Source organism: Oenanthe melanoleuca, chromosome 2 (genome assembly GCF_029582105.1).
Source record: "Oenanthe melanoleuca isolate GR-GAL-2019-014 chromosome 2, OMel1.0, whole genome shotgun sequence".
Classification (NCBI taxonomy): Eukaryota; Metazoa; Chordata; class Aves; order Passeriformes; family Muscicapidae; genus Oenanthe; species Oenanthe melanoleuca.
Window position 1 is genome coordinate 131,807,800 of NC_079335.1, and position 17,662 is coordinate 131,825,461.

Here is a 17,662-nt window from a genome sequence, read left to right on the forward strand (position 1 = left end):
TATCTTACCTGTTCTGTATTAAAGCAATGACTTGAGAATATGTCTTCCCAATAACACTTTCTCCATTGACTTTTATAATCCTGTCACCTGTAGAGGGTAAAGTTGTAACTGAAATTAGTTTGTCTAGACGCTTTTTAAATAGTTTTTATTTTGTAATTCTGTACCTCATAATAATCAAGAATATCCATGTTAAGTTCAAGGTTGGTCTTCCTCAAAAAAAAAAAAAAAAAAAAAAAAAAAAAAAAATAAATTTCTCCAAATATTTTGTTATACTTTCCTCATTAAGAGTTTCATACACTCTCATAAATTGTCAAATATATTGAGTAGAGCTATTTTTAGCCTGTGATGAAAAACCTGTTCTTTTGACCAAATGACCATTAACACATCTTTGATCAGAAGAGCAGAAAGAGATCTCAAATTTCCTAATGAGGAGAAAATGTTCTGAAGGATTACAGGTAGGGAGCTTCAAAAAGCTACTAGGAGGAAGAAGAGCTGAAATAAAGGATCTGTGCAAAGTGAGGCCAAGGGAACGGCTTTTTCAACACTGCTTTAGAAACTGAAAGCCCTTTTTGTGTTTCTGGCATGATCAAATCAAAGCAGGGAAAATGCTGTTCACCCTGACTATTCAGCCTGTCATGGGGACAATGCTGCTTTAAATGCTTGTGCTCTGTGGAGGTTCCCCAGACAGACCCCATGGATTAACAAACAACACAGATCTGACTTTTTAATTTTGTCTGCACGCATAAAGTAAACATCATGCCAATAAATTGGTGCAGTATTTTCATCTCTACAGAAGTCAGAAGTTTACCTATTCCCCTTCATCCACTGCTTACCACCTTTCTTCTTGGCTGAAAGAACTTTTGAGTTTTGTCTCCTGCTTTCTAAGCAATGAATGAAAGCTTGATGGCAACAAGCTCTGAACCCTGTCCTGGCTAGATCACACTGCAAAGCTTGCCCAGAACACACCAGAACCTACTCTGGGACTTCAACTGGCTCTTTTCCAGGTTGTTTAAGAACAGCCTGTAATGTGGGCTACATTGCCACAGATCTTTACTCAGTATTCCCACTAAAAACTATAATTAGGAATATTAAGAGTAGGTCATATAATTTTATCTATACTTGTGCAGCTTTTATTTTTCACAGAAGCAGACTAGATTACACACAGCTGTGACACGAGTCTACTTGAAATATACATCCCATGGATCTGCCAAAGTATCTGATGGGGACACAGTGCAGAACTGGTTACATAAATGACATGAGCACGGACACCTCTGCAAATACAACTTTGTTCTGTTCCAGACACATAGGAAGGGCAAGTCAGTGCCTGCAGTGCAATAGAGGATACAGAAACATGAAGGATTTTCTAACAGCTCTCCATCAGTCTGATAGCCTGCTATGTATTTTAATCAAAGTAGAAATTAATTAGAATGCCCTTCCCACACACATTTTTGTTCTTTATATTCTTGTATATAGAAAAATGACAGCAGAAGATCAAGACATGGAAAATACAGATCTGTTTTGGCTGTTAGTATTTCAATATTTCTAATACTGAATATTTCTAATATTTATGAAATCCCAGATATGTTATTGTTTAAAGAAATGCCTTAAAGGCTAAATATAGGAGAGGTATTACCTTTCTACCTATAACAAAGATGATTTTAGGAATATTCAAAAATACTTCAGAATGGACTGTCTTGTATTTAAGATTCCTTTCTCTATTGCTCAAATTTGCAAGAGTATTTCAAGTTTTCTGGTGAGAAGAAGCCAAGAAAGCTCCTGAAATGGAGCTCATTTGTCATGGGTGGTAAAACTTACATTGAAACTTTCAGTATTACAAAAGACCCTGCAGCAGTGAAACAAGAATTGACAAACAACTTCCTAAACTCATACTGAATATTCAAGTAATTTCATTTGTGTGACCATGAAACACATGGAAAAAAAAAGGGGAAAATTTTTTCATTAAAAAAAAACCATACAATTGGTTCTGCAAAAAAAGATATTTATACAGCATCTGCATGAGAGGTCAAGCAATCTAACTGGCTGATTATTCCTGAGCATTTTATAATACCAAGACAGAGATATAGCAATATATTTCACCCTGAAATTCATAAACAAGAAATACTGGCATGACATAATTAGATGTAAATGCTACAAGCAGTGTGTTTAGAAGAATATTCTAGTTATTAAAAATGTCTTCCCTCATTTATTTTCTGCTCTTTATTCTGGGCTCCTAAAAAATCTATTCTATAACTAAAAATATAATATTCTCCACAGATTTCATCTCTCTCGACTTGGCAGACACTGAACAGAGCAGAAATTAACATAGTTCCTCTGTACAAATTCAACATATGTTGCATTTTATCAAGCCAAAATATCTTTATATAATAGCAGTCAAATTTTGCAAAAGTAGCCCTTCTCTAAATAACTATCTAAGGAGGAGTTAAAAAAAAAACAAAAAAACAAACAACAAAAACCTTATTGTGTACAAGTAGGACCCAGAACTTTTTTTAACTGACCAACCTAGAAACTTTGTATTTCTTTAGGAAGGACATACAAAACTTCCTCTATTACAGCCAATTTGAGGTACATAACTTTAAAAAAATATATCAACATCCCATTATTTACACAAGCACAAGCCTTTCATAGAATAGAAATTTTGCCATATTTTTAAGAAACCTGTGTTCATAGTGGCATCCATCTATATATGTAACTGTATCACCTGTATGATGTTCTATTCTAATACAGCCTTTTTCTTCTTTCAGCACTTAAATAAAGGTATGACACAGTTTAAAAAAACCTCTATGTTTTCTGCTCTCCAGTTTGATTAAATGAGTAATTGATCAGAATTTTGTAAGAATACATATAAAAATTTGGACTTTTCCTATTTGATTTAAATGAGGTGGAGTAGAAAAAATCTATTCAATGTATGAAGACCTGAATGTTTTCAGGTTATCAGTTTGTTCCAAACCAAAGAAATAGGAGCTTACAGGTATTATTTTCCTTTTTTGTCTCTTCTTCTCGTATTTTATTACTCTCTTTAAGACAGCAAATCAAAAAGACTAAGACTTTAATGCCTTAATAAGCAAAACAGGGCTTCCAAGGCAAAAAACACTGGAGGACAACTTAAAAGCTTCTAAAGGAAAGAAGGTTTAAATGGAAGATAGAACCATGTAGCAGCAACCTAAATCATATGTATTTTACATCATGTCCATAAACATGCTGTTGAACAGTACCTGTGCACAGTCCAGCTTCAAAAGCAGGTCCACCCTCTTTAACTTGTTTAACGAATATGGTATCCATTGGCTCCAGTCTATTTCTTTGTTTTCCTGAGAAAGAAAGAATATCTCTTTTTTATTATACTGAATTACAATGTTTTCACTTTCAAAATATTTTGCAATGCAATCCTGCTGCATTCACAGAGACATATGAAGAAATAGTGATGTAATGGAAACTGAAAAATAAAGTTTTTAAATCTTTCCTTAGAAGGAAAAAATCTAACATTGATTTACAGTTCCCATGGACCACAAAAGTGATTTTCCAAGTGTTTTACAGAAACTCCAAGATGAAGTCTAAAGTTTTCTTGAAGATTCACCAAGGTTCAAAAAGAAATTTACAATTCATATTATATGCACAGCATATGCCTGCACATGCTGTACGTATCTGTATATACACAACTTCAAGTTACTCTACAGTAGTTAGAAACCATGTACAGCTGTATTTTCTTGCCTTCTCAATACACACTTCATTTCAGTACTTCCAAAAACACAGGTGCCTTTTGGTTTTACAAGCCTGTCACCAAAGCTAAGTAATTCTTTGTTAAGTAGCCACAGCTCTGAAAATCAAGATAGGAGGGTGGGTATGTGTACAGTAAAGCAAACAAAAACACAAACAAAAAACTCCATGCTTATACAGCAGGCTAAAATACAGAGTTGCTGTCCTAGTTTTACAGCATCTACACAGCTTCACTCACAGAATTATCATGCCAGTGAAGTTAAAAAACCAAAACTAACCCCCCCCAAAAAACCCACAAATAAAATCACCCAGAAAAAATGAAAAATAAATACGTAAATCCATCCATATTAGCCCTGCATGGTCCACTGCTCACAGAACCAGTGGCAGAACCTGAAATGCTACAGCCAGACACACACAGAAGTGCCAGAGCTGGCTTTGCTAGCCTTGGTCACTCCCAGCTCCTGGCTCCAGCTGCTATCCCTGCTGCGCACACTCAGCTAAGAAGTGCCACCTTTGGAGGCTACGTGATGAGCCAGCCCAGGAAAGTGACACAGCACAAAATAAGCTGGGTCTGTGTTCCAGTTTAGCAGGAAACCCCATAAAATGGGGAGAGAGAGAGAGGCTTAAACCACAGGAAAAGAAGGAACAGCATGAAAGAATAAAGGAATTGCTTAAAACTGGCTGATAAAAGAAGCTCCTTAAAACTGGTGTTACTAGGTTCTAACCATTCCTGAAATGACTGATCTTTGACTTAGGCACAAATGGCCCTTTTTGGAAATACTTTCCCCACAGCTTTAAATGTCCCACCTAAAATGTTTAATAAATCATCACAGTAGTATTTACTGAATATAATGTGCCCCCTTAACATCTTTATTTACTTCCGTTTCCATGTGAGCAAAGTTCATTTGTAAAACTTTATTAAACTGCAAAAAACCAGATCACTGTCTGACTCTGATTCACATTTTTCAGATCCTAGTTTTAGCCTAATGCCTTTATTGTGCAGATCCTCAGTGTTCTGCCATTTTACCATAAAACAGTTCAACAAAATGTCTCACTCATATGGCTTTAAATGGCCTTCTCAAAAATAGTTCCAGATTGGGAGCAAATAATCAGAAAGTTTACTTGATAGAATCAGATAAATACTATATATAAAGCGACTGAATTACAAATCAAGAAACTCCAGCTGGCAGCTCAGTCCCCAAATACTTCAAATTTGATTAGCGGGATACAGCTACAAGAGATACAAAATGCTCTTTGTGAGCCAAAGTTAATATCTGTCATTTTTAATCTGCAGATTTAAATAGACACTGAACATATGATGGGTCTTGTTCTTTCAAGAGCCAGTAATATTTCAGCAAGTTTAGAGAAGCTCCAAGATTAATCTACCCAGATGCTGTGAACAAAAGGTTGCTTCAATCACTTACAAGAATGAAGTAAAAATATGACCTTTTATAGGACCACCAAACATCCTTCCCAGTGATGCCACTTATCTTTCACTGAAGACACATACATTTCCAAAAGTGGCAAGAAAAATAAAAATAATACAGCTCCTATGGCACATTTATTTTATCACATCCCAGCTTCCTTTATAAAATACTCTTTAAAAAAATGTTAGTGGCCTACTGCTAGTTTGTTTAACACTCAAGTGCTGCTTTATGCCTTGTCTATACCTGAACATGCAAATCAAGAGGTCAGGCAGATAAAGTTACTCCCATTCAGTATGGAACACAAGTCCTTTAACACACTTCCCACTTCTGAGTAAGAGGGGAAACCTGCCACCATTTATGGAGACTAGAGACTGCAGGCTTCCCTGATGTCTGACTTCTGACCTGCCTGTCAGCTACTCCAAGACATTATAGGCACTCACTTCACATTTCCACAGCTATTTTATCAATCAATTCAGAAAGCTAATTGCACATTAAACCTGGCTCTTTGCCCTATTGAGGAAGAGGCTATACTAAACACTCATTCTCACTTCCTAAAAAAAGCCAAACACCACACTAAAAATCGATTTAGGGGCAAAAAATCAGGATAAAAGGTTAAAAATGTTGATTACATTTGCACGTTCATTTTACAGCTCAGCACTATCCAAATACAAGTGGAAACAAGAAGAAATCTTAGAACTCTCAAGCTCTGGTAGATAAATACATGCTCTTCACTTCTCCTTGATCTTCTACATACTTGAATACAAACCTCATACAAATCTTTTTTGATCAGTAACACATAAATGAACTTCCTTGAATACATAACCTCAAAATGTACATTTATACTTTGAGTTTGAAACTCAAGCAAAGCGAAGAAGTATTTTTTGACAGTAGAAGCAAACAGTACGTTCTTCAAACCAGCTGAGGGGAATAAATCTTGAAAATGTGCACTCAGTCATCATAGAAATAAATCGCAAGTAAAATGGATTATCTAATAACTCACCTCATGTCTCAAAATTTAACATTCACTACACACTTATTTAATTATGCCTAAATCTCCATGTGGTCCTGTCTGCACTCAATTACCAGGCAAAAGCAAGATGCTGTCCAGAAAAGAGAGCTTAAACCTCCTCCTCCTAAACACCACAACCTAGAACACAACATCACAGCCACGCTCTGCACTACCCACTGTCAGGATTCACAATTTTTGTTTCTAATATTTAAAATACCAATTTTTTTGAGCATGACAGCAATTCCTGACAAGGTAATACCACAAAGAACAGTAAAAGCACTTTAGACCTTTCGTTTGTAAGACATCCAAGCCTTATTTGTGCTTTTCCAGTGCTCACTAATGCAGATAATTTTGTGAACAAAACAGCATACTTTGTAATTGAGCATTACTTTGCAGGTTACCAACAAATACAACAATTTCTCCCAAATCTTCTTCTGCAAATGAAAAGCAAGACATCATGGATACACAAAGAACAAAGTGTGAGCTGCCAGTAACACATTCCTATATGCAAGGAAACAGCACAGATGAAAAGCACAACTTCTCTAAGAAGACCTTCATTTGTACTTCATTCCATCTTAAATGCAGCTATAGAGAGAGATGCAGTCTTGCATTTGAGCAATTAAAGGAAAAGCAAATAAAGTTGATAAGCAAACAACTCAGCTGATCAGCAACTGAAAAGCCCATCAAGCTATCCTTGCCTGTATCAGTTTGTAAGCAAATGAAAATTTCCAGAATGAGTAAATGGTCAGTCAGTATAAATTCAAAGGCAAGTTTTTTTTCCAGACAGTAGTGTAGTTTTGCTAACAGAACAACTAAAATACTCCTTGCAGTGAAATGACCCCCTGCAATGATGTTATGCAAATGAAAATGTAACTTCAGAGTGAGCAAACTGTGTCTGAACTTTTAATTCAGAGATTCAACATCATCAGAAACAAGGAAATAAAAATAAATCCCCAAGTATATAGAAGGCTCAAGACAAAAATTCATTGGCATAAAAAAAAGTCAGAAAGGAATCAGGAGAATCTTAGAAATAAGGTCCTTAGTCTAGACAACCAAAGTTAAGAAAAAGTAGTCTGAAGAAGCATAAAGACCTATAAATCAAATGCCAGACAAATACAGAAAACCAATTTATTGCAACAGGTTTTTCTGAGCCAGTATGTTTTCCATAATTCTATGCAAATTTTCTAATCAGAGACTACATGCTTCCTACAAAAACCACAGAGATCACAGTAAAATCTAGAAACTAAAATTAGTGTTTTAACTTTTGTTCAAATAATTGCAAAATAAAGACTTTATTCATAGCACATATCATGGAATCATTTATGAGCTAACCTTTATACTCTCTGGATCTATGAGCTGCAACTTCAAGTCAATAATGCCTTCAGAGTCTGACAGGAGAAAGCAAGTCTCCCATTGCAAAGTTACAAGGAAGCTTTCCTGACAAATGTTTAAGAGGCCACAAGTGGCAGAGGGGAATACGTTGCACTAGCAGCCATCACTTCTACCAAATAATAGACTTAAAACATACTCTCCTTGATAAAAGGGAGTATTTAAAAAATGCTACTATTTTAAAACAGAACAGTAAAATTAAGACTAGGTGACATTTAAAACTGACTTATATCTAGGGGGGGATATTCAGGAAAGCTTCTCCTAACTAGCCCAAATTTGAGAGAGAAATTAATTTTATCTAAGTGCCAATTCTAGTTTGAATCTAACTGCTATAAGGAACATAACTAGTATTGTATCAAATGCAATAACTATGACTTAGTTTTTAAACTACTCTCTCCAGACCAGACAGTATTACTGTACTGCTCTATGATTCACCTGGAAAATAAAATGACATGGCAGAAGTTATGTTATCAAATCTACCAACACACTACAACACAGCAACAAGCACTTATTTCTCTGAAGTCATTAACCTTTTGATATAAAACACAGATTGAAACATCTGAGTCATAAAGACTATGAAAAGGACAACCTTTACATTCTGAATAGGAAAGGAAAAAAGAAAAAAAAAAAAATCTCATGCCAAAGTGCTATTACTGACAGAGCTCTTCCTTTCTTTTTGACCTGTAGAGCACAGACCAGCAAGTGTTGGGACACAGTATAGCACATACTTTCTTAAAAAGTCTTTCCAAACTAGCACTGCTTAAAAACATGCAGTTTCTCTTCTTCCTCAAGGGAAGAAAAAAAATCATCTGCTCAGGACAGCTGAACTGCGCTTAGAAATCCTCCTAACACAGAGATTCAATAAAGTCTATAGAGGTTAGTAAAATAACTTTTTTGCAGAACATTTTTACTCCCAGCCGTACACTCAGCAGATAGCAAATGGATGACTTTCACTCTTATATTTAAGAAACCAGCTCCATGAAACACCTCAAATGAGTCAATTATGACAGTTTAAGACTTAAGTCAATTAAGTCTTACATACATCTTTCTCTGATTCAAGGAGGAGGAACATTCCTCTTAAGTATGAAGATCTCCAAGTATGCTTTTGGGTATCCAAGGCATTTGAGCTCCACTGGGTCAATAATGCTGAGTGGCACTGATTCTTGAGATGCCTTTCAGGCAAAGGGAAGGAAAATATATAACTGGGCAAATGCTTCAAATTGATTACTCAATCAAAAACCCGTTAATCATCTCCAAACTACTCAAAAAAGACTGCTGAAAGTACAGCAAAACTTACATTTATTAACTCAGATTTCATTTCATTAAATATAAATCACGAACCTGTCAGGATTACATCTAACTGAGGGAGTCCAACTCAGATCACTCTGCATACTATAATCTGCAAACTGAATTTCATACATAGTAAGCATTTCTCCACTAGCAATCCAGTCTGGAAAAGGAGCCCAAAGGTCCCAGCAGAGCTTATTTCACCCACTGTCAAGCTCAAAGCAACTCAACTGAAAAACTCTAGTTGAAATACAGTGTCAGGGATAAGCCTCTGAAAGAACATAAGAAGTAAATTAGTGCTGTTGAGTCATTTAGCAGAGAAACACCTGGCATTCAACTCTGTAACACAGGAAAAATATATTCTTATTTCTCAATGCACCTCTGGCATTTTGATTAGGCATCTCCAAAATGGCATTTCTTCTTTTGCTTACCTTTCTGTTAAACCATTTGACTAATACAATCTCAACTCTATCTACATGCCAAGGTAGGGGGAGAAGATGAGAAAATAATTTGGCAATGTTATGGAAAATATATAGCACAGTTTCAGCTTAGTTACAAACTCCCCAAAACTGTGTTCTCATTGCATTATTTGCCATTACTATTATTTCATTCAATTCTCTCAAATGAAACCTTTTCAAGTTTAAAATTTAATCTATGATTAGTCTAGAGGATTTACTATAGTCCTTAGATAGGCATAGAGCAATACAATTTTTATCTGTAGTAGTGAATCTATAGACCCTCCCTTAAAATCCTTGGAAATTACATTCCATGTTCTTATTCAAATTCAAAGATGATTTGAACTCAACAGAAACCACTGAGAAGCATTATACATGAGACAAGCTGGAAGGCAAATCCACTAAACATTCAGGATGTACGATAAGGGAACAAGGAACCATCAGGCTCTGGTCTCAGTGCAAAACTAAGTGAGCCCTCTTTTAGCATTCTCAACATTCAGGTGTTAAAAAATTAATTTGGATCAGAAATCCACAAAAAAAAAAAAAAGGAAGTCTACTGTCCCACTATCCTGAAGCATTACTGTTAAATACCTCTTGCCTTTGACTCCTAATTCTACTATCATATACCTTGGACCATATCACCCCAGCCATCTATGACCGTTCCAAATTACTGCTTTCACAATTATCTTGTTCTTATCTACCTTGTTCCCATCATCACAGGCACAGTATGTTTATTTCATAACAGACTGAGCTGATAGACCATGATGCTAAAAAACATGGGATTAAATTAAATCCTGGGAGATCACAAACTACAGAAATCAACAGTATGTTAAAAGAATTGAAATATTAAAAACTCCAGGCTTTATGTAAGCAGCTGTAATGCAGAAAAAAAAGCTTTTCCTGCATTTTTTATACCCTTCTCTCAAAGGCTCTACCCTGTCAAAGCAGAGTTGCACAGAGCTGAAGAAGGCCAGGTAATAAATTGCAACTATTTAGTGTAGACAACTGAAAGGTAGAAACTTTCATACATACTTAGGCACATCGAAAAAAAAAAAAAGCCTGGTGATAAAGTTTAATGTTCTAGACTTCTCATTAACCAAATGAAATCATTAACAAGCACACACTGGGTTTCTACAGAAAAATACACCAAATAATATACCTAGGTTGACTTTCATTTTTATAGGAAAAGGAACTCCTAGTTGCTAGAGGTACTTCTACTTAGAGATAAAAGTAGAAAAAGCAAGAATATCATACTAAAAAAAAAAAAAAAAAAAAAAAAAAAGCAGAATAATAATGATACTGGATTCCCAGGTACTGTGTTAAGACACAAAACAGCTTAGTTCTATTGAAAGATAAAATTTCTTTCAGTCTATTTCTTTATGCCTATCACTGTTCATTTAATCATGGTCACCAAGGTAAACCTTGTTAAAGGAAAACATGTTTTAGGACAATATACAAGAAACTACCTTCATATGTACAAAACCTGTATTGAATGACAAGATAATAATACTAAATACACAATCAAATGGCATGAAGTTTTCTTCCAGCCTCACTCATCACATCTTGATAGTGCAAGTTTTTAACAAGACTGCTAGATTTTTAATAGGTAGGTATTTTTCACTCTGGCTCCAAATATTACTAGTATACTCTCCTGGAAGACTTCTATCTGTGAGATACCACTTAAATAAATAACTGATTATTGAAACAGGGCAACTCCAGAAACCAGGAAGAATGGCAAACCAATGGCGAGTCATCCTCAAAACACATGAAATAAATACTCCAAGTTATTTCAGAGGATAATAACTCCAAGAAATATGTAATACAGGCTGGTCAGTATAACAGAGATTCTCTGGAGAGCGGTAGAAGCTGATAAAAGTTTCAAATCAATGACCAAAGAATCCACCGTGGAAAATCTCTATCTTCTGATAAAATGCACCTGGTTAGAGAAGCATTTCCATGACTTGGCTTAAAAGCAACAGTCTGGAGCAGCAAAAGTAGGAAAAGAACTGAAAAACTCAAAATAATAACAACAAAATATTTAGGGTATAAATCTTGTGATGCCCTTCCAGCAGATACCAGGGTACTATAGTCTCCCACAAAAAAGCAGCACAAGCATATGTGAAGCCTCCACCGTTTGTCAGAAGAAAGCCTTGGCTACTTCTTCCATGAGAGGGCAGCAGCAGACACCCACCAAAATATTGCCCACAAATCCTGACCACAGGCTCTAAGCCAGCTCCCCATCCATCCCAAGCCAGAGCTCCATGCATCCCTGCTGTTCTTACAGCCGGACCACAAAGGCAAGTCAACCCCCATGATCTCCCAGCCTGTTCTTCCCAAAGTGCCTCTACCCACTGCAGCACCCTGGCCCTCTCCTGTGAGGTATCCCACCACCCCTGTGTGTGTGTGCAGGGGCTTCAGCAACCTCCTGAAAATGGCATGAGAGCTCCACTGTCCTGTAGGCTCTCTCTTGTTCATGTGCATACAGCTGAGCAGGTCCTCTTCTGTCCCTGCTGCTGACCATGAGGTGTCTCCTGTTCACAGCATCCTAACTCATTTGCCTAGCAACCCAATCTTGCTTTTGGGCCATCATCTTCCTCTGGCGTCATTCCTACTTAAGAGGTCTCCTGAATGAATTTGCATTAGATTCCATTATAAAGGCTTTGAAACTTTACTGCTTTCCAAAAGGAAGATTAATGCAAGCCAGGAGCTTGATTTAACTATATTCTAAAATTCTATAACAGAACCTAAAATACATAAAAATGTTTCTTTCACTGCTGGAATACATCATAGGGTACATGTTTTTATCATCTGCCCTCTAGACTTAATTAGGTGCTCTGATTCTTTGGAAAAATATTCAAGTGCTCTCAATGGAAGGTAAGAGCAATACAGATGCTTTTATCCACACTTACCTAATCAAATACATAAATGTTGAATTAGATACAAAACCCTCATTTTTAACAGGTAAGCCTAATTTATGACCAGGGCAAAGCATAAAGGGCAGATAATTACAAATTTTCATTGAAAACTGATACAAAAAAAGACCTTCCTGCACTGGCAAACACTGCTTCACAAAAACGAAATGCTTGGATGCCCTTAGCTTAGTCTTTCAGAGAGGAAGGATCAAGCGAATTAAGTGAGTTACCATGCACAAACTTCAAAAGAGAAGCGTTTCTCAGTAGGATATTTCCAGTTAATTTCGGCAGGGCTCCGCCCGGCCGCGATGCCGGGAGTTGCCGCGCGGTGGCTCCGGCGCCCGGCTCCCAGCGAAGCGGCTCCAGCAGTGCTGGGCCAGCTCCTGCCCTACCTGCTACTGCTCAAACACCGCTTCTGCCAACATGCCAAATGACACGAGCTCTCTTCTCACAGGCTGCCTACTCCCCTTAGCTGGGAACAGGAACAACCGGCAGCAACGTAAATAAAGATGGTTTCATCCCCCCCAACACCCCCAAAAATCATGTCGAATGCTGGAGAAGATTGTCTAAAACACTTTGTTCCATTTTGCTGGTTTTAAAGGTTTAATACACAAAATTGGCAGCTCAAGCTTTACTGACATCTACATCCTCTCCTCACAGTCATTTCTTCTCTTTCCAGGGGGACAAGTCCAAGATTTCCTCCTTCATGAAAATACTGATAACTTTCAGGGCATTTGTGCCCTCCGATCTGTATTTCCAGGCATAGAACAAACTGTGGTGCTATAAATAAGCAATAGTTGAGCTATGATTCATGAGCTTAGAAGCTACACAAAAATTTCCAGAAAGTATTCTTGTTTCCACCTTCACAGGTTTCATGGTGAACCAAGTATTTGTTCACTGCTGTTTCTCTACTGAAATATAGCTATCAGATAACATTTTAGATATCAACAGATCTACATGGCACCTTTAGCTACCTGAGCTCTCCCTGTGAGAACAAGAACACCACAGAACTTTTTCCTCTAGACCACAAGTGGTGTCTTCCATACTGGTTTGGCACAGACCAATTCCCTTCCCTTCCTAAAGGAATCTGCCTTTTCTTTTTATATGTCAAAACAGATAAAGGATGTTTCAAGTTTAGGGAGTAATAAGAAGTAGGAAAAGATTAACTTTTCACTGTTTAACATGCAGGTGATGACAGCTGAGTAAAACTAGGAGGATGAAAAGGATGAATCCATCTGCTTCCCAGAGAAAAATAAGAAAGTTCAAATAAATTCATATTTCCCAGAATGCTTCTAATACATCACAGCTACACAAAGTAAATGGAAACTGGAGTTCAGGTATACTCTCTTCTTCCAACTACAGAAGGTACTCAAAGGTACACTGAAGCAGGTCGGTGCTTTGCTGCAGATGAGACCCCACCACCAGAAGCAGCACCCAGCCCACGCTGTGCCCAGCTGCAGGCAGAGCACCAGGGGAACCCTGCACAGGGCACCCAATCCCACTGCCCCTGTACCTCACCATCCTGACACACTGGGGAGACAAAGTGGGACTGGGTTTTCCCAATCTAAAAACCAGCTTCCTTAAATCAACATGGTTTTCACTTTTCTAAGGGAACAGTAAGATATCAGCAAAAAGGAAACATGGATGAGAAAATAGCTAAGTACCAAAGAAAAACTCCAATTAACTGGCATGGAGATTTAGCATAAACTTATAAAAAAAAAAAATCAGTTAATGTGTAAATTAAGAAAGAAAGCAGACAAAGGCAATGTGGAGGGAAAAAGCTATGAAAATGGAGGGGAACTGACTGGCATAAGAATTAAGTGACTGAACAATGAGCTTGATGCTCACACTGAAGTGATTTTATATTTCAAGCTCTTAGGTAGCAATTCTATTCTATAGCAAGTCTATTACACAGATGAAGCATTCAATATACTGGATCTATAAGAGAGTAAAAACAAGACATACCTTGTCTATTCCCATTCTCTTCATCCTAAAGAGGAAGAAAGAGTGCATATTAAAAATTCAATAAACGGAAAAAAATGCATAGGCATCTCTAAGGTATAAAGACTTGAAGTGAACTGGAAGGTTAAGTCTGCATTTTGGTACCTCCTACTTTCTCTACAGCTTTCAACTTAGAAAATTAAGTTTTTTATTCTCAGAATGTAGAGTAATAGCAATTTTAAAAACAACACAATCCTATGAAACAATTGCCACAGAAACAACATAAACAGGATTATGTGAAAACAAATGTACCAAACCCCATGAAATACTACCACGAAGCCTCATACTGCACTGTGTGTGGTCGCAAGCACGTTTCACCCGAAAGCCAGGCAAGAAAGGTTACACTTGAATCACCTCACCATTTAAAGCTACATATGCAAGAGATACAAAATATTTTGTAAGCAATGTCTGAATATTGAACGAAGTTTGTTTTGCCTTCACTACTACTACTACTACTATTAAGGGAAAAATAGGTACCTCAAACACTATGTAGTTACAACCTTTAAGAGTCTCCTTCTGCTCACTGATCCCAAAAATCACAACAAAAATTACAACTGGCAAGTACTGGGGGGAAATGGCATGCTTGAACTACAAAAAAATACTTAGGTTACTTTCTTGTCAATACTTTGGTACGAAGATCATGGTTAACCTTGTCTACAAAGTTTAAGAAGCAAAATTATCTAAATGGGAAAATACCTGCTTGCTTTCTAAACTGAAGCTTTCACAGAGCAGTAAGTACTTAATCAAATACATTTTCTGAGACTAACAGATAGTATTTTAAAAATATTTCTAACTATTCATCTCAGCTAATTAGAAGAGCTTTGTCCTGAAGGAAATAAGGAGCAAGGCAATGACCACAGAAAAAACTTTCAGCTGGATATTTCCTCCTACTTTTAGATGGACTAACTCCAAATTTCTAGGTATTTTGTATTTAAAGGAAAACCACTATGTTTTTCAAATTAAATAAGCTCAAAGCAACTACACACTGACCTGAGCAATCCGTTCAAGAGAGAAAGATCTAAAGAAAGAGAGGAAATAAGGCCCGGATATGAACACTGTATAATGGTGAGGAAGAGAAAAGTCTGTCCTAGCAGCAAAAAATTCCTGACAAGGCATACAAAAGTTCTGCTGGAGCTTTGAAAGATACTACAGAAAGATAACTTTAAGGAACAAAAGAATAAAGAAGAACTCCCTCAAACCCAAAATACTGAATAAACAAAAATCTAGCATATATTCTACTTTTAAAAAGCCATGATAATTGCCACTGCTGCCCAAAGAGTGTATCTCTGAGTCGGACAGTCCTGTCTCCTCTATACTTTGGTAAAAATGGCACTCTAGAAGTTAAGTACCATGACTGCTTATTTCTGAAGCCCTGTAACATTCAGTTGCTTTTGAACTACAATCAGCAGCCCAGAATTAGACACGAGTAACTTCTGCATGTTTTGAGTTATGGCCATATCTGTCAAGTGAAAAAACATCTTTGGGACTTGAAATATCAGAACTCTTAGTCTGAAAAACCTGGGTTACATGTATGGGAGGCTATTTGGTTTGATGCTATATAACAAACATTTTTGAAGAGAAAGTTTAGCTAATGTAGAAATGCTGTAATTTATGAAATACAGCAGTAGGTTTTGTAACTTTTGTCACAGGCATGCAAAGTTCTGTTACCAAAGACAGCTGCAAAACATTCGTTTTTCATGGTATCAAGCCAAGGAGATCAGGCTTTGAAAAATGGAATGAATGCTTTTTAATACAACTGTTTTGAAACCAGCTTTCCCTCCTATATTCACCCCTTACACGTAGCAATATGTCAGTATATGCTGCATCCATACCTGAAGAGAAGATTTTACCACATACTTCTCACAAAAACGAACTTGGAAGAACAAACATCATATACAAAAACAGTGTTTCTAACAAATCCTAAAGAACACCTGATGTTAAAGCTATTATGCAACACTTGCTTTTTGCAATGCTAACTTAAGGAATCTTCCACACATTCCTCATTCACTTTCTTAAGGGAAAGGAGGCATGGGAAGCAAGCACAACACAAAAATGGGTTATTGCTGAATGTGCAGCTATTCCCAGCTTGGTGTGTGTCCCCACAGAAGCACAGCCAAGTACTTCTGCCAAAATGAAATGTGTTAAACCACAACCTCAATTTCCAAGGTCATCTTTCACACAGGGCTGTCCCTCCCAAGAGACTGACCAGACAACAGTTTTTTCCATAACCTATCACAGTGTTTATAAGTTAGTAATTAAGACCAATTACAATGAGAAAGAGACCCTTGATTTGTACTTAAATAGATGTATTATGCAGGAAGCATAAAAGAAAAGATAATAGAACTTAACAAAATACCCTGAATTTGATCTAGATCTGCACTACGATATACATACAGAATGCTAAATGAATTAGGTATAAAATATACTAGCATTCCAGTTTTTTCACATGGGGAAAGAGTGTTGCCAAAGAAAAAAAAAAAATCATCTGAAGTACTATGAGGAGTTTATGTATCAAGACAAGTGTGTTTTGGACTCGGAGCAGTCAGCCAGGTCTTGAAGGCAGATCTATCTAGATCTCCCTCCTTGCAGCCAGTTCTTCAGGACAATAAACAAAAAGGCTTTCCAACTGAACAAAGGTTTTACAAGACAAACAACTAGAATGCTGAACTTCTCAGAATTTAAAAGCTCAACACCTCAAGCACACCTAAGCAGAGTACAGCTTATTATACTTTTTATAAAGTAATGCCCACTCTTCTCCACTCAATATATCCTCTGGCATGAAGTTCTTTGCTTCCATGAAAATTCACCTCAGTAGCTTTCCAAGCAGCAGCATCTTCCAGCATACAGAAAAACTTACCTTCCAATTCCCATGAATTATGCACCTGTGGTGTGATCTTTACCACACCCTGCAGGTTAAGAATATTATGCTTTTATGTCCTAGAGATGCCACTGTTCCCCTTTGTAAGAATCTTGTCCTCCTCTTTCCAGAGCATTCTACTTGACACATTAACTGTTTTTTCAAACACAAAAAACAGAAGCAACAGGAGCAGAAGTCTGAATGGAGACATTTTCACCAGTATTTCTGAACTGGAACCTACAGCTGGTATTTAAAAAATCTAAAACATATATCCACAAAGAATGTAGAAAGATTGCTTGAAGGAAAGCACTTCTAGCTATTTTTCTTTCTCCTCACTACCTCTACTAGCTTATGTTGATTTGTGGCAAAATTTAAGAGATTGTAGGGCAAGCTTACCTTGGGGAAAGGGGTGTGGAGGAATTAAAAAATAAAATTAAAGGAGCTAGAATGCTTTTTACTCTGGGGTAAACAATAGAGACTGCTGCACTGACTTAGAGGGAAAGCACCAGCATCACATTGACACTTGTGATAAAGAAAGGGCTGTGGTTCTGAAAAACAGATCAAGGATTGAGTGAGTCCAGCTGTTGTCAAAG

At 36.9% G+C, this 17,662-nt stretch overlaps 1 protein-coding gene across 4 annotated transcripts in view; it reads right to left on the bottom strand.

The window, feature by feature from the left end:
• Positions 1–17,662, bottom strand: part of ARHGAP21 (Rho GTPase activating protein 21) — a 110,602-nt gene that overhangs the window by 45,465 nt on the left and 47,475 nt on the right. For all 4 annotated transcript variants that reach the window (XM_056483264.1, XM_056483266.1, XM_056483263.1 and 1 more), the window contains 3 exons: positions 14,177–14,201; positions 3,234–3,326; positions 9–87 (listed from right to left, as the gene is read on the bottom strand). In XM_056483264.1, coding sequence (XP_056339239.1) covers positions 9–87; positions 3,234–3,326; positions 14,177–14,201 — 197 coding nt within the window. The remainder of the gene's footprint in view (positions 1–8; positions 88–3,233; positions 3,327–14,176; positions 14,202–17,662) is intronic.